The 23,883-nt window shown below is 41.5% G+C and overlaps 1 protein-coding gene across 4 annotated transcripts in view; it reads left to right on the top strand.

The window, feature by feature from the left end:
• Positions 1-23,559, top strand: part of Slc12a6 (solute carrier family 12 member 6) — a 97,498-nt gene extending 73,939 nt beyond the window's left edge. For 2 of the 4 annotated variants that reach the window (XM_057781592.1, XM_057781594.1), the window contains 16 exons: positions 1,485-1,643; positions 1,798-1,896; positions 2,131-2,188; positions 5,919-6,093; positions 6,325-6,443; positions 8,984-9,082; positions 10,782-10,901; positions 11,710-11,814; positions 12,172-12,340; positions 14,558-14,753; positions 15,273-15,442; positions 16,825-16,956; positions 18,261-18,368; positions 18,538-18,722; positions 19,124-19,257; positions 21,221-23,559. In XM_057781592.1, coding sequence (XP_057637575.1) covers positions 1,485-1,643; positions 1,798-1,896; positions 2,131-2,188; positions 5,919-6,093; positions 6,325-6,443; positions 8,984-9,082; positions 10,782-10,901; positions 11,710-11,814; positions 12,172-12,340; positions 14,558-14,753; positions 15,273-15,442; positions 16,825-16,956; positions 18,261-18,368; positions 18,538-18,722; positions 19,124-19,257; positions 21,221-21,312 — 2,120 coding nt within the window. In that variant the 3' untranslated portion in view covers positions 21,313-23,559. The remainder of the gene's footprint in view (positions 1-1,484; positions 1,644-1,797; positions 1,897-2,130; positions 2,189-5,918; positions 6,094-6,324; positions 6,444-8,983; positions 9,083-10,781; positions 10,902-11,709; positions 11,815-12,171; positions 12,341-14,557; positions 14,754-15,272; positions 15,443-16,824; positions 16,957-18,260; positions 18,369-18,537; positions 18,723-19,123; positions 19,258-21,220) is intronic. The other 2 variants (XM_057781593.1, XM_057781595.1) reach the window with 1 other exon arrangement.
• The last annotated feature ends 324 nt before the right edge of the window (positions 23,560-23,883 follow it).

Raw genomic sequence — 23,883 nt, 5'->3', positions numbered from 1 at the left:
TGCAAGGGCCACGTCAGGAATCAGCATTGTGTTTCATTCCCTCCCTTCCTCTGGACTTTCCATTCTTCCAGTCCCCTGCCTACAGTGTACCCTGAGCCTTGAAGGGGATGATACAGATATTTTTATGACTAAACCTTAGTCAGTTATTCTTTTTTTTTTCTTTTCTTTTTTTTTCTTTTTTTAGTCAGTTATTCTTATCACTTTCGCCAGTCATTAATGAACCTCCACAGTTACCATCCATTGCCCACTGTAAAAAGAAATTTCCCCGACCAAAGCTGATAGCAGCACTAACGTATAAGCTACACATAGTTTAGAAGGCAATTTGACAAGCACAGCATGTCTATTAGCAAACATAGACAGTAGCTTCCCCGCTAGGCCAATGACCTAGACCTAAGTAGTGATGATTATCGACTGCAGTGGGAAGGACTGAAGCCAGGTGACAAGCCCCACGTGCTCTACCACTGAGCCGCACCCAGCCCACTGTCTAAGACTCTTCTGTTGGACTTGGCAGGGGTCCCTGTGCCTCAGCCTCCTGAGTACTGGGAGGATTATAGGCGTGCACCACCATGCCTAGCATATCTCTGCTTTTCTCTCAGGGAAATTTTCTGTATTTAGAGTTCCATTACAGAGTGCATCTGTTACAATTTGCCTTCTTTTGAGAATAGAGGCAGATAAATGACTTTTTAGCCTAGGGTAAGATAAAATATTTTGTGAATATTTTTATTTTGCAATGTTCTTCAAGCTAATGTCTAACTCCTGGGCTTATACAGTCCTTCTGCTTCAGGCTCCTGACAAGCTGGGACCATAAGGATTTGCCTTCATGTCTGACTCAATGTATTCCTGAAAAATTGCCAGTGATCTTCCTGCAGTGATAGCTAAAATAGAACTGTTTTAATGTCACCAGACACACATGTTTTCCTAGCTCAGCTAAATTCCTGGAATTTATTCCTTAAATGGCATCCTCTTAAATGTTGTCCACCAATTTCTTTGCCCATTAAGCAAGTTCATACTAAGAGGTTAAAAACTACTTTGATATTAATTTTTTAAAGTAGACTTTATATTTTATAACTAATTTAAAAATAGGCTTTTGGGGGCATTTAATTTTAGTCTGTTTAACTTTCACAAATTTGTATTAGAAAGTTAACTGCATTTATTATACCAAAGCCTTTAATAAAATTATATTAGAACAAATGAGAAATAGGATTGGTTTTATTCTATAATATTTAACATGTGTGCATGTTGAAGAACAATAGCTTTAAAAACTACCCTAAGGGGCTGGAGTGGATGTAGATACAGTACTTGCCTAGCATGTAAAAAGCTCTTGGGTCAGTCTACAGGACAGTACTTATAACAATAACTATTGGGGTTTCTGATTGAATGTTGTTTGGGTAAGAAATCATGTACTTATATTACTTCCATATTGCTTATAATCTTGTATCCTCTTTCTTCCTCCCCTCCCACCCCCACCTCTCACACCTTTGCAGAAAACCTTTGGAGTAATTATTTACCAAAGGGTGAGATCATTGAAAAGCCATCAGCCAAGTCATCTGACGTCTTGGGCAACTTAAACCATGAGTACGTCCTTGCTGATATCACCACCTCCTTCACTCTGCTGGTGGGGATCTTCTTTCCTTCTGTCACAGGTAAGCAGTGGGTGTTAGGTTTTAGAAGCCATCAGCCATAGGAGATAGACATATCCTCAGTGTTCTAAGAAGTTTGCCCGTAGTCTTCAGTATCAGTATGAACATCAAAGTACCCAGAAAGCCAAGAGGCTAGCTTGGTGTTTCCCCTCCCTAGGTATCATGGCTGGGTCAAACAGATCTGGAGATCTGAAAGATGCTCAGAAGTCCATTCCCATTGGAACCATCCTTGCCATCCTGACCACATCCTTTGTGTGTATCCTTTGAGTCGTGGTGGGATCATGCAGCAGAATTAGGACGATAAGTATTTTCACCTAATAATAATAATGCCCTGACTACTGCCTCACTAGCCAGATAGCTGCCCTGCTTCATAAGCATCATTAAAGAAGGATTTTCTAGGATTAGTGAATAGCAACTCATTAAGTGAAAAGGGATCATCCTGCATAAAGGTGAGGGATAACAACAATTTCCTTGACTGTCAGCATAACAGATTTAAGCAATGTTGTCCTTTTTGGCGCATGTATTGAAGGAGTTGTTCTCAGAGACAAGTAAGTATAAAACCATGTGTCTGTCTTCCATGACATCTGGTCACTCATCAGAGTGTCAACACAGATATACTCTCAAACCAGGCCAAGGTGTGAATCATAACTAATAAAATAGAAAATGTGTGTATACACACACAGAGGTCTCATGTATATATGAAAGTGATATATCTGTATCTGTATCTATATATGACATACAGACAGACAAAGGAAGGTGTGTGTATGTGTGTGTCAGAGGAATATATATGTAGCACAAACAATACTCTAGGTTTGATCCCAGCAATACAAAAAAAGCAAGGTTTAAAAAAGAGATTAAGATATATGTGCATAATTTAGCCTATGATAAGAAAATATTTTGTGATCTTTTTTCTTTTGCAATGTTCCCCTAAGCTAACCTCAAATTTATGGGATTAAGAGTCCACCTGCCTCAGGCAGTAATTAATTAGTAAATAATGAGGACCAATGCTATTTTTTAAGATTTAACTAATATAACTCTTCCCCCCAAAAGCCGTGATGTTGACTAAATACTAAGTACTTTCCTGTACACCAAGAACTGCTGGAACACTGAGCGTAACAGCAGGGCGAGCGGAACTGTGTGGTGTCTCCAGCCTCCATTTACAGGGAGGCTCTGGCCACTCCCACTTGGCGTTCTAAATGGAAGTGGGATACTGATTTCCTTCGTGAAGACGCCTTAGTATTTACTGTTTCTTTTCTCTCGGATACATTTTGTGAGATGTTTGTCAGATCTCTCCCTGAAACTTGATGATTCTTGTGTTTTCCGCATCTTGGCTCATATCCTCACTCCACTCCCTGTTACAGTGGACTCTAGATATCGGTCCTAACCTAGGAGTTTTCCCTCCTTTTCATCCGTCCTCCAAGTCTTTCCTAAGTCCTGTGAATGCTGTCCACTTCCCACTGTTCAGTGGTTCCGTCACCCAGTACTGGGCTTCAGGGTTTTTTTCTCTCTTTATAATCACATAATAATTTCCTTTTGAGTTTACCACTTTTTTCCATAATGCCACCAAGATGCTCTTTCTGTATACCTTTGTCTATGTTGTTTCCTTCGCTTCAGTTGGTTATTCCTACTTGGAAGACTCACTTTACCTCAAGATCAAGTGAAGGGTCTTCTCTCCTGTAGTTTTCCATCTTATCTTCACCCCAGAACAGAACCACTCCTCCTTTTGTCTACCCCCTATATTTGAACATTCTGTGGTGTTGCTCTTACCATCCTGAATTGCAGCTGCTATTTTCATATTATGTTCCCCTGATTGAGCTCTAGGATTCCTGATAAGCAGGAATCCTAGCACAGACTATTATAAATATTATTGAGGAAAATAGGTTCCAAAAAATTGTGTGTGTTTGTGAATGTGTGTGTGTACAAGGCATAGTGTTTCACTCTACTATTTTATTGGATGGGAACAGTGGTGAATTTATACATATATAGAAATTATTCAGTTTTAGTTAGAAAATTACTGGCCACTATCTCCTAACATTGCATATGTCCATACCAGTCTCATTTCTGGGTATATTCAGCAGAAATGTTTGTGCATATGCATTAAGAATCATAGTGGTAATATTCTTAAATGGTTCAAATAAAAGAAATCCAAATATCCATTAGAAGCAGAATGCATAAATTAATATTAATCCAGTTGTCAGCCATGAAGCAGTGGGAGTACATGAAGCACACAAAAATTTTGCAATTTTGAGAAATCAAACACAAAATGTATGTATGTGTCTCAGAATATTACCAGCATATATAAATTTCTTACTTTGTTTTGCTTTTGTTTTTTATTTTTGTTTTTGTTTTTGAAACAGGGTTTCTCTGTGTAACAGTCCTGGCTGTCCTGAAACTTGCTCTGTAGACCATGCTGGCCTCGTATTCACTGAGATCCACCTGCCTCTGCCTCCAAAGTGCTGGGATTAAAGGTGTGTGCCAACTCACCCACCATACACAAATTTCTTATTCCTATTCCCACACATCAGTCTTTATTTCCCTCAAGCATGAGTTTTAATATTATGCTGTTTTACCTATTTTTTTTTTCTGGGGGGAAATGTGTGTGTCTGTGCGCGGCGCGACTGTAGCACACCTGCCTAAGGAGAATGTTGGGTGCCCTGCCCTCTCATTTTCTACCTTATTTCCTTGAAATAGGATCCCTCACTTACCCGAGCTAAAGTGGCAGCCAGAAAACTGACAGTCTACCTGTCTCTGCCTACAGAACTCCGGAGTTACAGCTGTACACACATCCATTTTATACCAGCTTTTTATGTGGATTCTGAGAATTTTAACTCAGTGCACTTACCTGGAGACATCTCCTCAGACTCTGTGTTAGTTTTATATAATAAAACACATCAGTGATCTTAAAATGTTTTGTTTTTTTTTTTTTTTTTTTTTTTTTTTTTGGTTTTTTGAGACAGGGTTTCTCTGTGGTTTTGGAGCCTGTCCTGGAACTAGCTCTTGTAGACCAAGCTGGTCTCGAACTCAGAGAGATCCGCCTACCTCTGCCTCCCAAGTGCTGGGATTAAAGGCGTGCGCCACCACCGCCCGGCTTTAAAATGTTTTAATATATTAATTTTTGCAGTTACTCGCTCTTAGGAATCTGCCTCTATGAAAAATATCTTATGTGTCAATATTTATATATGTTCATAAAGATATTGATTATAGTATTTCATATAATAGAATATCAATAGTAGAATACTGGGTAATGTAAAAATTTTATAAATAGATGGAACATGCAAGGTATGCATGATGCTAACTAACAAGAGTATGGACCTCTTGAGGCAGGAGAGATGGCTTAGTGGTTAAGAGCATTGGCTGCCTTTGCAGAGGACCCAAGTTCAGTTCCCAGCACCTACATGGCTGCTCACAACTGTCTGTAACTCCAGTTCCAGGACTTTTGACTTCCTTTTCTAGCCTCTGCAGGCATCTGGCACGTGCATGGTACACAAACATTCGTGCAGACAAAATGAAAATTAATAGATATTCTTAAATTTTGTGGACCTCCTCCCTGGTGTGTTTTTCTGCACTTTTCCAATTTCCATCCCAAAGCAGATTCACTGCCAGTTAGGAAGAGAATTTGTAAGTGAAACTTGGCTTGTTTTCTAACTGTACTGTCTGTTTTTTTTTTTTAAAAATACAGATTATTAATTCCCCCCCCCCACACACACACACACAGTGCTGCAAAGCATTGAACCTAGGGCATCAGAAATACACCAAGCAAATGATGTGTTGTAATAGCTATACCCCCAGCCCAGTAACATTTTGTTTGCTTATTTTTTCGAGACAAAGTTTCTCTGTAGCTTTGGAGCCTGTCCTGGAAACTAGCTTTTGTAGACCAGTCTGGCCTTGAACTCACAGAGATAGACCTGCTTCTGTCTCCTGAGTGCTGGGATTAAAGGCGTGCGCCACCACCACCCAGCTTCCAGTAATTTCTTTTTAGACAGGGTTTGCTGTGCATCCTGAGCTGATCTTGAACTCAGAATATACCCTTGTCTGGCCAAACTCATAATTCTCCTGCCCCAGCCCCCTGAGAGCTGGGGTTACAGGCGTGTTAATGCCTGCTGTTAGTGTGCTTTTATGAAAACTTTGGACCTTTACATTTTTAGTATCATGTTTACCTCAGTTTGCGTCTATAAAAATTATAAGCCTAAAATATCCATACTCATGATTATCATCCTATTTTTTTCAAACTGAAGTTGTTTTCAGATAGAATTTCTCCACTGTTTATTTCTTTCCCAGATTTGGGGATGCCGTGAAAGGTAATTTGGTTGTTGGCACCTTATCTTGGCCATCCCCATGGGTGATCGTTATTGGCTCCTTCTTTTCAACGTGTGGGGCTGGACTTCAGAGCCTCACAGGTGCACCTAGGCTGCTCCAGGCTATTGCCAAGGACAACATCATACCATTCCTTAGGGTGAGTGACACTTTGTTGTGCCCTCTTTTTTCCCAGGTTTTGTAAAACATGTTATCGTTTTCAGCTTAACAAGTGGGAGATCATAAATGTTGAGAGATTTAGAATTTTAGTACAAGGCCCTCAGAATGTGTCTATATGTGATCGCTGTGAAGTTGTTCTTATTTTTCAGATGTCTGAAACTGGCACATTGGGTCACTGCCCCGTGCCTGATGTTTTCCCTCATCTGTACAGGTTTTTGGTCACAGCAAAGCCAATGGGGAACCTACCTGGGCCTTACTTCTAACTGCTGCCATAGCAGAGCTGGGAATTCTCATCGCCTCCCTGGATCTCGTTGCCCCAATTCTTTCAATGTAAGAGCCGCTTACTCTCTTCAGCTATGGTTGTTTAATGGTATATAACTTAATTTCCATTAGTCATGTAAAAGTAGTAGTAATGACAGAGTTGACCAAACACAGACTTCACTTCCCTTCCAAAATCATTCCTGAGATGGGGCTGGCGAAATGGTTAATTGGTTAACAGTATATACTGGGTCTTCCAGAGGACCTAAGTTCAGTTCCCAGCCCCCATGTAGATGGTTCAGAACTGCCTGGGAGCTGCTAATGAGAGCAGCGGGCTGTGCTGCGTCCCGCCACCCAGCTAGCTTTATACCCGAAATAATTACACAGAAACTGTATTCTTTTTTTTTTTTTTTTTTTGGTTTTTCGAGACAGGGTTTCTCTGTGGCTTTGGAGCCTGTCCTGGAACGAGCTCTGTAGACCAGGCTGGTCTCGAACTCACAGAGATCCGCCTGCCTCTGCCTCCCAAGTGCTGGGATTAAAGGCCTGCGCCACCACCGCCCGGCAACTGTATTCTTTTGAACACTGCCTGGCCCATTAGTTCCAGCCTCTTATTGGCTAGCTCTTACATATTGATCTAACCCATTTCTAATATTCTGTGTAGCACCATGAGCTGGCTTATCAGGAAGGATCTTAACCTGCGTCCGTCTGGAGTGGGAGAATCATGGTGATTCACTGACACGGCTTCTTTCTCCCAGCATTCTGTTCTGTTTACTCCACCCACCTAAGGGTTGGTCTATCAAATGGGCCTAGGCAGTTTCCTTATTAATTAACCAAAGAAAGCAACAGATAGAAAGATGACCCTCCTCCATCAGCCTGTAAGTCTAACTCCAGGGGACTTGATACCTCTGACCTTTGTGGGCACTCATATGAACACACACACACTTAAATCCTTAAAAGAATACTAGTTGGCCGGTGGAGGCACGTATTTTAATCTCAGCACTTGGAGGCAGAGGCAGGTGTATCTCTGTGAGTTCGAGGCCAGCCTGATCTACAGAATGAGTTCCAGGACAGTACAGAAATCCTATCGCAAACCACTGCCCCCAAAAAAAGGAAAGAGAAAGAGACAGACAGAGAGAGGGAATGAGGGAGAGAAAGCAAAGAAAGAAAGCATACTTACTCCTGAGAACTTTCATGTGCAAGGCTTTTATAAATGACTGTTAATTTAATGGGTGTTCCTACCTATACAACTTCTAAAATTACTTGTATCCGTCTCCTTTTCCTTTTGTTTCTGTTATTTTCTTTTTTAAATGTTGGCCTTTGAACCCAGGGCTTTGTTTGTACTAGGCATGCCCTCTACACTATACATCTTTCTATGAAGTGCATGCTCCAGCCCCTGCCTTTATTTTATGAATCATTAGTTGATTTTGCTGTTGGCCTCTCTTCATTTACCTGTGACATTCTGATGACTAGCTGTCTGCCTGACACTGTAATAAGTTGGGAATATAATGATGTGTAAGGCCCATAGTCTCAAGGATCTGATGGTAGATAAGGAAACCAAGAATTCCCCCACATAACGCAATGAATGGAGAATGGCAAAGGTCAACGCTGGGCGCCACGAGGGCACCTGATCAGAGAGGATTCCTGGACGTGACACCTGTGTCTTGAAGGCTGTCTGGTTATTTGCGAAGCAAAGGCGGCTGTTGTTAGTCTGCAGTTACAGGGATTCAGTGCCCTCTTCTGGTCTCTGCAGTCACCAAGCACAGTGTGCTGCACATACATATCTCAGGCAAGACACCATACACAGAAAAACAAATAAATCCCTGCTTAGTATCATGGTACACACCTGTTAATTCCAGCTCAGGAAGCAGAGACAGAGAGATCTCTGGGAGTTTGATGCCAGTCTGGTCTATATAGACAGTGAGTTTTAGGACAGCCAATGTTGCATAAATGAAACTCTGTTTCAAAAACTAAGGTGGTGTGTGTGGGGGGACTAGAAGAGGATAATGTTGAGCTGGAAATGGAAAAAAAGAAATCCTGCACTAGGGTGAAAGTACTAAAAAAGAAGATAAAGAAGTTCAGGGAGTTTGAAATAGGCAGAATCCTAGACTTGATAGGTGAATTTGGAGGGAGAATTAATAAGGAAGCAGAAATATGGATTTGCCCCTGAACATCTGGGTAAATAATGGTTGTACCAAACTTACCAAACTGGAGAGATGGTTCAATGGTTAAGACCACAGACTGCTCTTCCAGAGGACCTGGGTTCAATTCCCAGCACCTACGTGGCTTCTCAAAATTTTCTGTAATTCCAGTTCCAGGGGACCTAGCACCCTCTTTTGTCTTCTATATACTTACTAGAAGCACACATATGGTGCACAGATACAGAAAAACAACCATACACATTAATTTTTTAAAAAAAAAATATTTTTGGCCATCATCCCAAAGAGAGGATAGGAAGATGAACAGGTTTGCAAGGAAATGTTTTAGGTTTCTTCCTGTTTGATAAATGGTTGGTGGTCTGTAAACAGAGTTTAGTAGCACAGAGGCCTCCAATTATTTAAAGTCATCCTAAAAGAATCACTTTAAAACAGTTCTTCTCACTGTTCTTACCCAAGGTTTTTCCTCATGTGTTACCTCTTTGTGAACTTGGCATGTGCCTTGCAGACATTACTCCGAACCCCCAACTGGAGGCCCCGATTCCGCTACTATCACTGGTAAGTCCTCATCTTGTTCCTCATCTTTCTAGAAATCTAGGATATTCTGGGTTCTCAATAAAATCTTTTTATTTTTCAGCCGTTCCATACTATGTTAATGTTCAGTTGCCAGTTGAATTTCTTCTTTCCTATTCTTTCATAACTGTCTATATCACTTTATAATAACTGACAAGATAGGGGCTGGAGAGATGGTTCAGTGGTTGGGAGCATTGCCTGCTCTTCCAAAGGTCCTGAGTTCGATTCCTGGCAACCACATGGTGGCTCACAACAATCTAGAATGAGGCCTGGTGCCCTCTTCTGGCCTGCAGACATACACACAGACAGAATATTGTATACATAATAAATAAATATTTTTAAAAAAATAACTGACAAGATCCACAGAACTATTAAGTTCTTACTTACAGGCTGCTTCATTTCTAAGGTTCAAACCTTCCCTTTGCACATGTGCTCTCCTATTTTCTCTTAGCTGAGCACTGAATTTCATCCCTTATCTCTACTTTTATATTCTCATCAGTTTTCATTCTCACAGTTATCAGAATTTCATTTAGTAATTAAGAATGTGAACTGTGTAGTTAGGACACCCAAGTCCTCAGTTCACCTTGATCCTTTTGAGCCCTGTAATATGCATGAGCACATGTAGCCTCATGAATTCTCATTTTACTAATTCATGACAGGGAGTAATGCATCCAAAATGCAATGCGGGGACACAGCACAGCTCTCAGTGAAAAGCTGTGGCACCACAGTACAGTCTTGCCAGTCCTAACGGAGCCATCAAGGTTTTTGGCCACATTTCATGTCTTTCCTGTGACATATGACCTTGTGGGATTTTATGTTCAGGTGTGCCTGTTGCTGTATTCCTATTTTCTAACTTTCCTTACTCCTCTGGCTTCACTTACCGGTAATGGCTCGCGGCGTGACATTTGTGTAGCACGAATGCATATCCTAACTGGGCTTAGCACCTCCCATCCTCCTCCTAGCTTTAACATTAGTTGAAAGTTTGTGCTGAGATTTTTGGTGTTATATCTTAATCTCCAAATTAACTGTTCTTCTGTCGACACTTTAGCATTCCTCACAGGGTTAGAATGTGACTGCACACGAAAGGGCTTCAGTGATACACTGTCTGCATAATTTATCTGCCCAAATCAGCCACTTGCTATAAAGAGCCAACAGCAGCTTCTCATCAGTGGACTCTGCACTTATGGGAAATTAAATGCCCATAAAAAATGTTAGGAATACTTATATGAGAAAAAATTAACATCACGTTTCGGATTCTTGACTGTGTTCAGTCCCCACTTTTCCAAATGCTTATTAATTGTCCTTATGGCTGATAACGCTGTTGCACCCTCTTTATGTTTACTATTGTCCAGCAGCAGGAAGCACCGTCTTTTACAGAAGGCACAGGGTCCACCCTGTATGGGCTAGGTGTGAAGGCTCAGTGATAGATGGCCTGCCTACATGTGCAAGGCATTGGGTTTGAGCCACAACACCAGAAAGAAGGAAAGAGACTATGGATATGATGGTTTTTTCCTAATAATTATTTTCATTGTATTTAGCAGAAGTTCTGTCTATAATTGACTGGAAATTTTAAAAAAAATTTCCAATCCCCACCGCAGTACAGGAAGCATTTCCCAGAACTGTTATCTTTTCTTGCTACTTAGAAAGATACTTGTTGATCTGTGGTTTTGTTTTCCTTTTCCAGGGCCCTCTCTTTCATGGGAATGAGCATCTGTCTAGCTCTGATGTTCATTTCTTCCTGGTATTATGCCATTGTAGCTATGGTAATTGCTGGCATGATCTACAAGTACATTGAGTACCAAGGGTAAGTATAAATTTTACCTTGCTCACTGCTGAGAATGACAGGTTTGTCCATGCATGGTGGCACACACCTGTAGTCCCAGTACTCAGGAAGCTGAGGCAACCTGAGCTGCATATAAGGATTCTCTCTCAACAAAAAACACAAAGAAAAAAAATAAATGATACAGAGCCTGAGATATTGATAGCTCAGTGGTTAAGAGAGTTTGGTTTCAAGAACCTCCCGCCCCAGGCAGCTCACAACCACCTGCTACTCCAGCCCCAGAGGATTCAACACTGATTTGGCCTCCAGAGACACCTGAACATTCATGAGCATTTCTATACAAATATGTGTACACATAAATAAACTTTTTAAAGTACAGAACAAATGTAAACATCTTAGCTAAACTTTTCAAGCAAGGGATAGTCTGAAATGCAATTAATCCTGAATAGCATCCAAGCAACCAAAACCCCAAACAACCTCCAAACATGGGAATAAATTATATCCTGACTCAGCAGATTACTTTGGACATTCCATTATTTTCAAAATCACAATTACAATTTATATTCCACATAGTTGCTTTTGAATAGATACGTGGTGGAGGGTGACCCTGCCAGCCTGTGTTGTGGACCATCTCTGGTTTGGGATGGTTAGCCTCACAGTGGGACCTCATGCTGATAAGGGACAGTAGATAAAGTACAACCATGAGTCTTAGTCTTCTACCTTGTATGTGTTATGTGTTTTACTGTGAGATTTGGAAAAGCCTGGGCTTTATTCTTTTGAACCTCTTCTCACTGTAGTATAAACTGACTGCTCCTCTTCTCCCCTCCCCCAGGGCTGAGAAGGAATGGGGCGATGGCATCCGGGGGCTGTCCCTCAGTGCTGCTCGCTTTGCTTTGCTCCGCCTGGAGGAAGGACCTCCTCATACTAAGAACTGGAGGTAAAGCAATCGGCAGAGCTTAGTGGTGTTTGCACACAGCTAAAGCGTACAACAGTGCTCCCTTGATTACCTGATTAAGAAACTGTGTGGCTCAAAGGGACTGGTTTCAAGTTTTGAACTAACTGAAAACATGGCTGCCTTACTTATTGTATGCATTTATTGTATGTTGTTATTCTTTGAAGACTGGTCAATTTTAGACAATACTGAGAACATTTGAAATAACTCAAAACCATCATTTACCATTCCTCTTATTCCATCCTTGTATCAAGTCAAATGTTGTCTAAAGACCTCCTGAAAGAAGGGATGAAGTTGCCATGTTTCCCACACCTAAGTATCTGCTTCCTCACCTCTGCACAGGCCTCAGCTGCTTGTATTGCTGAAGCTGGATGAAGACTTACACGTCAAGCATCCTCGCCTCCTCACCTTTGCCTCCCAGCTCAAGGCAGGAAAGGGACTCACTATTGTGGGCTCTGTCATCGTGGGGAACTTCCTGGAGAACTATGGGGAAGCTCTGGCCGCAGAGCAGGTGAGGAACGTAGCCCACTGACCTGCATTCCTCAAGTGCTTTGTGCTTTAATGGCCTACAAGAAGGCCAGCACGGCAGGGCGGTGGTGGCGCACGCCTTTAATCCCAGCACTCGGGAGGCAGAGGCAGGCGGATCTCTGTGAGTTCGAGACCAGCCTGGTCTACAAGAGCTCGTTCCAGGACAGGCTCCAAAACCACAGAGAAACCCTGTCTCGGAAAAAAAAAAAAAAAAAAAAGGCCAGCACTGTTCACAGAGAGGGGTGGGGTTCTTTCCCCAAATGGTAAACCTTTTATGTTAGCATATAATAAAAGCTGGAAAATGCTTCTATTTCTAATTATTTAAAAATATGTTTCTGAGCCTGGCATGGTAATGTATGCCTTGAACATGGCGGACAATGAAGGCTGATGAGAGCCAAGGACAATGGCACTAGGTTTCGATCCTAATACATGAACTGGCTTTGTGAGAGCTTAGCCTGTTTGGACGCTCACCTTCCTGGACCTAGATAGAAGTGGGAGGGCCTTGGTCTTCCCGCAGGGCAGGGAATTTGGACTGCTCTTCAGTATCGAGAGGGAGGGGGAATGGAGTGGGGGGGAGGAAAAGAGGAGTGGGGGGAGGGGACAATATGTAGGAGGAGGGGGACGGAAATGGGAAACGGGGAGCAGGTGGAAATCTTAATTAAAAAAGAATAAAAATAAATTAAAAAAAAATCCCAGCACTTAGGGATGCAGAGGCAGGTGGATCTTTGTAAGTTCAAGGCCAATCTGGTCTTCACCGTGAGTGCCAGGATCCTGTTTCATAAAACCAAAACCAAAAGCCTTTCTATATGTACCCTTGAAAAGAGATTGCTGAGGAAATCATGGAGGACATAATGCATTTGAATGGTACAGCAGATATAAAAAAAAAATCAGTTTAAAAGAATGTTTTTGCATAAGTGTTGACCAACTTTGAACATAAGGTTCAGTAATATTTTTAAAAGACTTGTCAACTTTGTTACATCTGTAAGCTAAGTTCAGATTAGAAGGAAGCCCTCAGGTTTCTGAGATATACCTTTTTCTGTGTGACCTAGGCTTCCAACTCAGTGCTGCCTTTTGAACAGTCGTAATCCCGAGACAGAAGGAGCCAGAGTAGGTGTCTATTCTCCCCATTTAAAGCATTTCCCATGAGATTATCAATAAACATCATTTCCAGTTAGACTCCAAACGCTGATCTGAAAGGAAGAGAAATCATGTGAGAATTTATGTTTGACTATGATAATGTCCCTGAATCTGATGGCAGCATAGTTCAGAGTACATACTGCGCTCACAGAGAACTTGAGTTTGGTTCCCAGCACGTACACATGCAATTAATTTTTAAAATTAATCCTTTTTTTAAATTAGAAATTCTGGGAAATATTAATCCAGATGACAAAAGTTAATTTTTAAAAAGCATATGGCTGCAAACCAATATCTTTACCCTAGATAACCACTAATTTAACTTGTATCTTTGAGAAAATCATATCTATTTTGTACGTCATTATTGCCATTCCCTTTCCAGCAGAGGAGTTGGGGAAGAATAAATAGGCATGCGATACCGCCTCTAAGTTAATCTGACTAAATGCAGCATAATAAATTAAATGCAGGTGTACTCAGTCACTATTCAAATGTCAGAATGAACATACGAAAAAGAGAAGGGGAAAAGGGAAACCTTACCTGAGAAAACTCTCAAGTGAACTTCAGGGATCATCAGGTTATTAGGTTATTAGGATGCCTGGGTTTCCTGAAAGATTAAGGGATGCCTGGGATTAACAAGAGTATGGTGTTGACACTAGTGAATTTGCCTTGTCAATCAAGAAACTGTGTCCACTATTTACTTTTTGGACAGCCCTGTGCTCAGTGCTTCACCTGAAAAGGAAGCAAGCAGAATAGAGGAAAGGGAAGAGGAGCTACATATGGACCACCAGCTACAGATACACATATAGGCAGTAAGCACTTCTAAAGTAAAACAAATGAAACAAAACAGAAACAAAGATGACACTTCAGTGGAGCACACTGAAGTTTTTGGACTTTTCTATTATATTGCATTATGTTATTACATCTATTATATTACGGTATTACATTGAATTTAGAGAAAGATGGGAGTACAATAACGAGAAGGAATGACGAGTTAAAAGGTTCAGGGTGAAGCAGTTGTGCAGGACAGAAACCAGACAACACAGTTGAAGTTTTGTATCTCTTTCAGACCATTAAGCACCTAATGGAGGCAGAAAAGGTAAAAGGATTCTGCCAGCTGGTGGTGGCTGCCAAGCTGAAAGAGGGCATTTCACACCTCATCCAGTCCTGTGGCCTTGGAGGCATGAAGCACAACACAGTGGTGATGGGCTGGCCCAATGGCTGGCGTCAGAGTGAAGATGCTCGCGCTTGGAAGACTTTCATTGGTACAAAACTGTTTCCTGTACTGACCTGAGGGCTCAGAGAGGGATCAAGTTAAATCTGTCACTCTAACTCTTATAGAGACTGTGCTGTGTTGAAACATGCTGTTAGAAGGCCACTTAAAAACTCGTAATAACCTGTTACCTGCCCTGTCCAACTTTACGTTTATGTTCACAAATTATTTATCTATGTCAAGTCTCACCTATTGTCATATTCATTTGTCATTTTCATTTTGATGTCCTCACAAGAACTGGAAAGATTGTCTTTCATCAGACCCTCCCAGATTCATACTTTAAATATGTAGTAGCTCTAGTTTCCTAAACCATGTTTCTCCATTCATTTCTAGAGCTGTAGACTTCCCTCAGTGACCTCTGTCTCTTCGTAAAGTGTGATGTGTGGTGTCAGTAGGACACATTATTCCAAGAAATGTCAGTCAGCATTACCTTCCTGTCCTGAGATGGTGGGAAGCGAAGAAAGTCCAGCAGTTCTTGTTTGTATATCCGAATCCTCTCTTCTCTCCATAGGCACAGTTCGAGTGACAACTGCTGCCCATCTAGCCCTGCTGGTGGCTAAAAATGTCTCCTTCTTTCCCAGCAATGTGGAGCCATTTTCTGAGGGCAACATTGATGTGTGGTGGATTGTGCATGATGGGGGCATGCTCATGCTGCTACCCTTCCTACTGAAACAGCACAAGGTACTCTGGACACTCTCAAAGCATTCCCTCTTGCTGTCCCGGCTCACTACATGCATATTATTATTTAACTGAGTAGTGGTGGCACTTAAAATCTGAAGAGTTGGGGCTTATTCTGGGCTGTCCCATAATCCCAGCTTCAACATTATTAGAAGTAGAGTGGGTTTAGGGTTTTTTTTTACCTTTTATTTTATTTTGTTGCTGTTGTTGTTGTATGTTACCAATCCACCTTAAGTGGACTCCAACAAGTTTACTAAAATTCCATATGAGTGTTTGAAACAAAAGCAACAGGAACACATCAGTTTCAGGGGTAAGTATGTACATGTTGTGCCTGCCATACCAATATATGTTCATTCTCTTTCTTATATGTTTGTATGGTGTCATTGTTATGCTGTCTGAATAAAGCACTCTCGGTGTATCTTGGATGGGGCTATGTAGATGTGTTTTACTCTCCCCATATGAAACCAGCAGCTGTTCCTGCAGTAGGCAGCAACTTGGTGTTGCTGAATCAATTCTGACTTAATTATCTGGAGGTAGCATTCTATCCCACAGATTGATAGTCTTACACACTGCCTTCCTGCATCCTGAGGATGCAGACTGAAAGTACTGTTCTACCCATGCTTCTGCCTTAAACCATTTACCATTGGTGGTCAACCCAATCCTCAGCCCCTCTGTCCTTCCAAGGATTTTACAAATTAATGCCAGGAGTCAGGGACAAACATCAATTTCACAATACTACATGAGCAAATTTTTTCTTGTAACAGAATTAAGAATTTAGAACCACCAATAGTGAAGGATGCTGGTAGATCCCACCACTCAGGAGGCCAAAGTGGGAGGATCAAAGTTCAAGGCCAGCCTGAACTATTGTGTTAACTTAGATTGTATTTAATGTGTTGCTTAGTCAAACCTCCAGCCCACAAGTTCCAGAATAACCATTCTGAGGCTTAATATTAATTTTAAACTGTTTGACTAATGACTCAGGCTTCTTACTGACTAGCTCTACATATAAATTAATCCATTCCTAATAATCTGTATATTGCCACATGCCCTATGGCTTACCAGTAATCCTCTGGCATCGTACTCCTTTGGGAGCTGCTGGTGTCTCTGACTCCACCTTCTTTCTCCCTTTATCTTTGCTTGGATTTCTCACCTGGCTCTATTCTGCCTGGCTATTTTATTAACCAATAGTAACAAAACATATTCACTGCATACAGAGAGGCAACTCACATCATTTTACACTACTACAAAAATGAATCAAGCAGGAAGCAAGGAACAAATACTTGATACTACAGCAAGCTCATCCTAGGCACAAATGTCTCATTTTAGGGAATCACTTTTTCCCCTTCATGCACCTAATTTCCCATGTACACATGGCATTTCATTAGGTATGGAGAAAATGCGGCATAAGGATCTTCACAGTGGCCCAACTCGAAGACAACAGTATCCAGATGAAGAAAGATCTGGCCACCTTCCTGTACCATCTGCGCATTGAGGCAGAAGTGGAAGTGGTGGAGATGGTGAGGAAGTGGAACTTGAAATAGAGGAGAACACCGCTCTCTGAACTCCAGCTCTCTTCTAGAATCTAGTCTGGGATATTAATCAGCTACAAATGTGTAGTTTAACCCCCTAGTCCTAAAAAAACACACACACACACACACAAAAAAAAACCCTAATTTATTGACCTAAGTAAGTAGGATGTATAAATGTTTGGGAGTTTCTTTCTTTCTTTTTTTTTTTTTTTTTTGGTTTTTTTTTTTTTTGGTTTTTTTTGAGACAGGGTTTCTCTGTGGCTTTGGAGCCTGTCCTGGAACTAGCTCTGTAGACCAGGCTGGTCTTGAACTCACAGAGATCCACCTGCCTCTGCCTCCCAAGTGCTGGGATTAAAGGCGTGCGCCACCATCGCCCGGCTGGGAGTTTCTTTTTATTTGCTTTCATTTTAAATTATATTTTTATTTCTCTCTCTCTCTCTCTCTCTCTCTCTCTCTCTCTCTCTCTCTCTCTCTCTCTCTCTCTGTGTGTGTGTGTATGTGTGTGTGTGTGTGTGTGTGTGTGAGAGAGAGAGAGAGAGAGAGAGAGAGAGAGAGAGAGAGGACAACTTACAGGTTCACTTCTTTGCTTCTATCATGTGAGCCTCCGGACCCAAATTCATGGCATCAAACTTGGCAGCAAGTGTCTTTATCCACTGAGTCATCTTCCTGCTCCTGGGGTTACTTTTTCTTTGCTTTGTTATTTATTACACAGCTCATACATACATACATACATACATACATACATACATACATACATACGTTATATATTGATGTTTGATCATATATGTATATATATCAAACTCTTAGCTGCTTAATATATTTATTAATATTTAATTCATGTTAAAAATCACACTAGCTTTGTATGGAAAATACAAGCTGCAGTATTTTGTTTCAAGGCAACAAATATGATCAAATCATGGAAAATACTCAGTGACTGTATTTAATCTCCATCCCTGAAATCATATCCTTATAACTCAAGACTAAACAAAATAGGAGTGAAAGGTTGATGCGATGACAGTTTTCCTTTTTTTTTTTTTTCTTTTTTTTGGTTTTTTGAGACAGGGTTTCTCTGTGGCTTTGGAGCCTGTCCTGGAACTAGCTCTGTAGACCAGGCTGGTCTCGAACTCACAGAGATCCGCCTGCCTCTACCTCCCGAGTGCTGGGATTAAAGGCGTGCGCCACCATCGCCCGGCACGATGACAGTTTTTCTGAATTAGGTCAATGTGTAGAAATACAAATATTGGCTAACCCTTCTTTTTCTTTGTGCCTGCTTTGTGTGCTGTCTGTGGCAGCATGACAGTGACATATCTGCCTATACATATGAGCGCACCCTCATGATGGAGCAGAGGTCCCAGATGCTCCGGCACATGCGACTGTCTAAAACAGAACGAGACAGAGAGGTAAGAAAGAGCTTGCTGAATTGACCTGGCCTGGTCTGTGAGGTCTGACAGTGATATTGGAAGACAAATCTTTTCTTCTCATTTCTTCAGTTATTCCAGTATAGCCTATGGTCCTTTCAAAACAGTTAAAGCATAAGAACAGGGAGAATAACTGTTTGACCTTTCCTAGGCACAGCTGGTGAAAGATCGAAACTCAATGCTACGCTTAACTAGCATTGGTTCTGATGAGGATGAAGAGACAGAAACTTACCAAGAGAAGGTACACATGACATGGACCAAGGATAAGTACATGGCAACCCGGGGGCAAAAGGTCAAGTCAATAGAAGGATTCCAGGACCTACTTAATATGCGTCCGTAAGTGTTCCCACTCACAAGCTTATCCTGTAACAATACACTATTCTATGCAGTGGTACATGTGACTTTACCTGTACAAGCTAACCATCCTTTTCTCCTCCACATTGTTCATCTCTGTATTATTTGTCTATTATTAAAAAATAAGAAAGCAGAATGAGAAAACCAGGCCAGCGAAATAATGGCTTGTTGCCAAACCTTAGGACCTGATCGTGAGCACCAGGACTGATCTCCCAAAAGTTGGTGGAAGGAAAACCAACTCCCAAAAAGCTGCCCTCCTATACACACACACACACACAATTATGACATTATGTAGTCAAGTGAAAAGGCTCTGGGGATCCAAATAAAGAGCACTTATAACTGGCTTTCTTCTTGCCTGAGCTCTCCCACTTCTTCCCCACCAGGGACCAGTCCAATGTGAGACGTATGCACACAGCAGTGAAGCTCAATGAAGTCATAGTTAACAAGTCCCATGAAGCCAAACTGGTTTTGCTGAATATGCCAGGACCACCCCGGAACCCTGAAGGTGATGAAAACTGTATCCTTCCTGTGAAGGTGCCAACAGGAAAGAAATCTTAGTTTGCTATGAGACAAGGCAATGGTTAAAGTCGGTCTGTTCCCCACTTTCCCTCTGAAGAAGAGCTAAATGCTATAGGTAGGGATGCTTCCAAAGTTGTGAGATTAACTGATTTCCCCTCAGGCAGCTGGGGCAGGGAGTTACTATGTACTCTGTGAATCCCAGGACTCTTAATTTTCAGCAGTGAACCTAGAGACAGAACCCACATCCATTCTCCTTTCAGGATCCTCTGCAAAGCCGTCTTTTGGATGAAGTTAGGGGAGAAGCATTGGAGGTAGAACTTCTTAACTGAGGAAATGGCCTAAGGCTGCTTCTTCATCCAGGGTTATGATTTTGGGAACCCTCTAGCCCTGCAATGAGACTGGTCCATTCCTAGCAGCACCATTGAGGAAAGGGGGGATGGTCTATTAATGGAAAAAATGGTATGAAAATCTGACTCACGCAGCTCCACTTAGAAATTCTGTGGGATCGCTAGAGATCTTTTGAGCTGGTATTTTTTTTTTTACCTCTTTTCTTATATTTTGGCATTTCTGTCAAAAGAAAATATACTGTCAGTTCTAGTTTTCAGTTCGTGTGCATACACATGTGTACAGGCACATGAATGTACATGCTCCATAGCATGTAAAGGTCAGAAGGCACCCTTTGAGAAGCAGACTCAGCTAATCAGGCTTGTACACTTTTTTTTTTTTTTTTTTTTTTTTTTTTTTTTTGGTTTTTCGAGACAGGGTTTCTCTGTGGTTTTGGAACCTGTCCTGGAACTAGCTCTTGTATACCAGGCTGGTCTCGAACTCACAGAGATCCGCCTGCCTCTGCCTCCCGAGTGCTGGGATTAAAGGCGTGCACCACCACCGCCCGGCTTGGATTGTACACTTTTATCTGCCCCTACTTTAAGCCCTACTTTCATGTGTCTGTTGCCTGCATGTATGCTTGTGCACATTTAGTTGGTGCTCATGGATGTCTGAAGAGGGTGTTGGACTTTCTAGAACTGAGTTACAGATGGTCACTGGCCACCACATGCATGCTAGGAACTCATACCCGGGTCCTCTGCAAGAGCATCAAGTGTTCTTAACCACTGAGTCATCTCTCCAGCCACTTAAAACTTTTTATTTATGTCAGGCATTGTGATGCACCCTTAATCCCAGCATTCAGGAGGCAGAGGCAAGCAGATCACTGCGTTTCAGGCCAGCTAGTGTTACACAGTGAGAGTCTACCTCCAAAATATTTGTGTTCTCCCCACTCATTACAAAGAATTGAACTCAAGTTGTCAGGCTTGTACAAATTCTTTCAATAGCTGAGCCATCTCACTGTTTTACCCAGTTTTAAATCACATTTAGCAGATAACAAATAAGGGCTGGGGCTTATTCAGTAGTGGAATGTTTGCCTAACATGCATGGGACTCTTGGTTCAGGTCCCAGTGCTTGAGGTAGGAAGGAAGGAAACAGATGAGAATATCTTGTATTAAATATGCAAAGGGTCTAGATCCCAGGATTATTTCATAGATTTAAAACTAAATCCAATTCCAGGCTTGGTGGTGCAAGCCTGTAATCTCAGCTACTTAGAAAAGTAAGGAAAAACTAGAGGTCTGCCCAGGTGCCATAAAGAGTTAACACCGGCCTGGGCAATTTAGTGAGACCATTTCCAAATTTCAAAAAATTAAAATCAGAGCAGGTGAAACAGTTGCATAGTAGGGTGCTTGCCTAGCATGCACAGGGCCCTTGTTTTCATGTATAGTACTGCTGAAATGAATGGGTGGTGAATGTACAGATGGATGTTGAGTCCAAAGTTCAGGCTTTTCCAATTCTGAATATATAATTATGAAGAGGAGTATGCTGAGTTTGCAGCTCTGTGATCAAATAAACCTGGATTACTGGTGCCAGGTTATAGTGTACTATTCATCTGCCTGTTTCCTTGACAACTTCTAAAGACATGGAATTCCTAGAAGTACTCACCGAGGGATTAGAGAGAGTCCTCCTTGTCCGGGGTGGTGGCAGTGAAGTAATCACCATTTACTCCTAATCAGCTTGTGGAAGATTCTCCTTGGTCTTACCTTCACTAAGACTCATCACCCATGGAGATGACAGCTCTTTCCTACCACTCCCACTCTACTCTTGCGGAGCTGAGCCCCAACTATGCTCTTGGACAACATGATCTGCCATCCCAGCAGAGGCAAATATTCCCTTACGATCAGAACGGCCAAGTCCTAAAAGCTATTTCTATGGCAGGAGAAGGCAAGCCAAAATTAACAAGCTAAGCCAAAGGGAACCTTTTGGCACTGCTGAAGGTAGTGAGTTAGTAAAACATATGGTAGAAACTAAACTAAAAACAAAAAAACAAGTTAATATCCAACATTAAGGATGAGTCTCAGAAGACATGGTTCAATGACGACCCTAGAGAGGTGACAGCCAGTCAGCCTCACCTTAGCAAAAAATGAGCGGCCAAGTAAACGTTACCATTGTTGGAGATAGCCTGCGGCAAACAAAGTGAAAATTTAGGATACTAATATACAAAACCTGAAAAATAGCTGCAGCTTCTACTTTTACTCAAAAAATCAGATCCCCCAGATACTAAGTTTTACTGTCTGTGCTGTGCCACTGTATATTTCAACGGTGTTTCTTTTAAAACCCATGCTGTGGTTGTAATGCAGACAGTGTTACTATGGAAAAAGGTTTTTGAAAGGTAAGATGTTTTTCTGGTTTTCAAATGGCTAGACAGGATTCCAGAGAGTACTATTAAAATGTGCAGAAATAGAGTCTGTGGTTAGCTCTGCGACACAAAGCACACAATGTATTATCTTAAGAATTGGAGGTTGTTAAGCAACTTAACCAGGAGGGTCTCTTCTTTTATCCTTAGTAGGCACTGGTTTAAAACAAAAAAAAAAAAAAAAAAAAAAAAACAAAAAAAAAAAAAAAAAAAGCTTTAAGTAAGGGACAAGAGACAATAGGAGTGTGTACTGTTACCTCCAAGGGCTCCTGGCTTTAGAGGGGTTCAGCAGTGGAACTGGGCATGTGGGAGCCATACCCTTTACACGGTGCCAAAATTATCTGTCTAAAGTGGCAGACAGGTTCGTATTGGCCTGACATAAGCAGCTTTTCTTTCACAAGAAATCAATCTGTGGCCTCTTCACCAAAGCCATAGTGGAGACTTGAGGCACTCGCCTCCATGCCCAAAGCTGAGCTAGCCCCCTTGCAATGTTATTCTTCACTCGGACTCCAGAAACTTGGCTCTGAACCAAGTGGTTCCCTAAGCCAATGATCTGCTCTGTCAGTTTTGTTTCCAGAAATCTCTAAATGTGCCAAGGAAATACTTGTGTAAGCTCAGCTTATTTTTCTAATTTATCGATCATGAACACCCGGCTTACCAGCATAGGAAGTTTTTGTGGCTAAGCAGTAATTTCAAGTATGTGAAACCTTCATATTCTTTACAAGATAGTTAAGAGACTGTCTTCCTGCTTACATACATGACTGCTTTTAAATTCCCCTTATGGTAAATTTGCCACAGTCCATACCCTGGAGGAATGGAACACCCAAAATTCATCCCGAGACAGAAGACCCTCAAATATGGCCTAAGAAGCTGAGTCATGAGATTTGTTCTTAACCCCCACACACACCCGCCCGCCACTCAAGGTAGCATAGAGGATGCAAAATCTTTTCCTGCTCCTCCCAGCAGAGGGTAAAAAATGTCTCCAGTTCCTTTCCAACACTCAGTTATATAGTTGAGTATAGTCCCCTAGACTCCAAGGTATTAAACACCCATTCTGTAAAAACCAGCCTGCCCAGGAACTGCCTAACACATCTACCCCGACCAAAGTGATACCACCTTTTTAGCTATCAAACAAATATGGACAGAGAATAAAGTTAACTTTTAGAAAGGCTGTGGTTAGAGCTGTGTAAGAATCTTTTAAAGGGTAAGAAAATTAGTAGCTATTAATATAGCTATTACTTCAGTCCCTAAAGCATAAAATCACTGTTACATGGAAAAATGGTTATTAGGCCAGATTTATACTCATCTCTGTCTAGAGCATTTCATGTCTATGTGTTGCTTATGTTGTCTGTCTGCAAAGTGTCTTTATCTCTTTTAATCACTGCAAATAAAGCAATACTGAAAACTTGAGAGAAAATGCACCTTAGGGGAAGGGGCCAAATGTTTCTAGAGGGAAGAGAAAGACCTTCTCCTGCCTTCTTAGAAGACCCAGCTTGTGTGTCTTATCTATGCGTTATCAGGCAGGCTGTAACATTCATTCTCCCCCAGCTGGCCCTCAGCCTTCCATAGCAATCTTAAAAGCTGGAGTTTGAACTGAAGGGCCTGCTTGACAAGTGCCAGTTTCCTCATGGCAGAGGAAGTCACTGCTCTTCCTCTTCCATCGCATCCTATTCTTGTGGCCCCAAGGATCCCATCAATCCTCATTCCCCCAAATGTTAAAAAACTTCTTATTGTGGATATTAAAATAAGTTACACTGTAAGCATATTTACATGCTCTTTTTTCTGGTTTATTTTTCTTTTCATCATGTAAAATTTGAATCCAGGAGAAGTTTCTCACATTTTCCAAAAAAATGTCTGATATAGAATCTTTGTGTCTGCTTATGCGAT

Source organism: Chionomys nivalis, chromosome 9 (genome assembly GCF_950005125.1).
Source record: "Chionomys nivalis chromosome 9, mChiNiv1.1, whole genome shotgun sequence".
Classification (NCBI taxonomy): Eukaryota; Metazoa; Chordata; class Mammalia; order Rodentia; family Cricetidae; genus Chionomys; species Chionomys nivalis.
The sequence above is the reverse complement of the archived record's forward strand: the minus strand, read 5'-3'. Positions and strand labels throughout refer to the sequence as shown.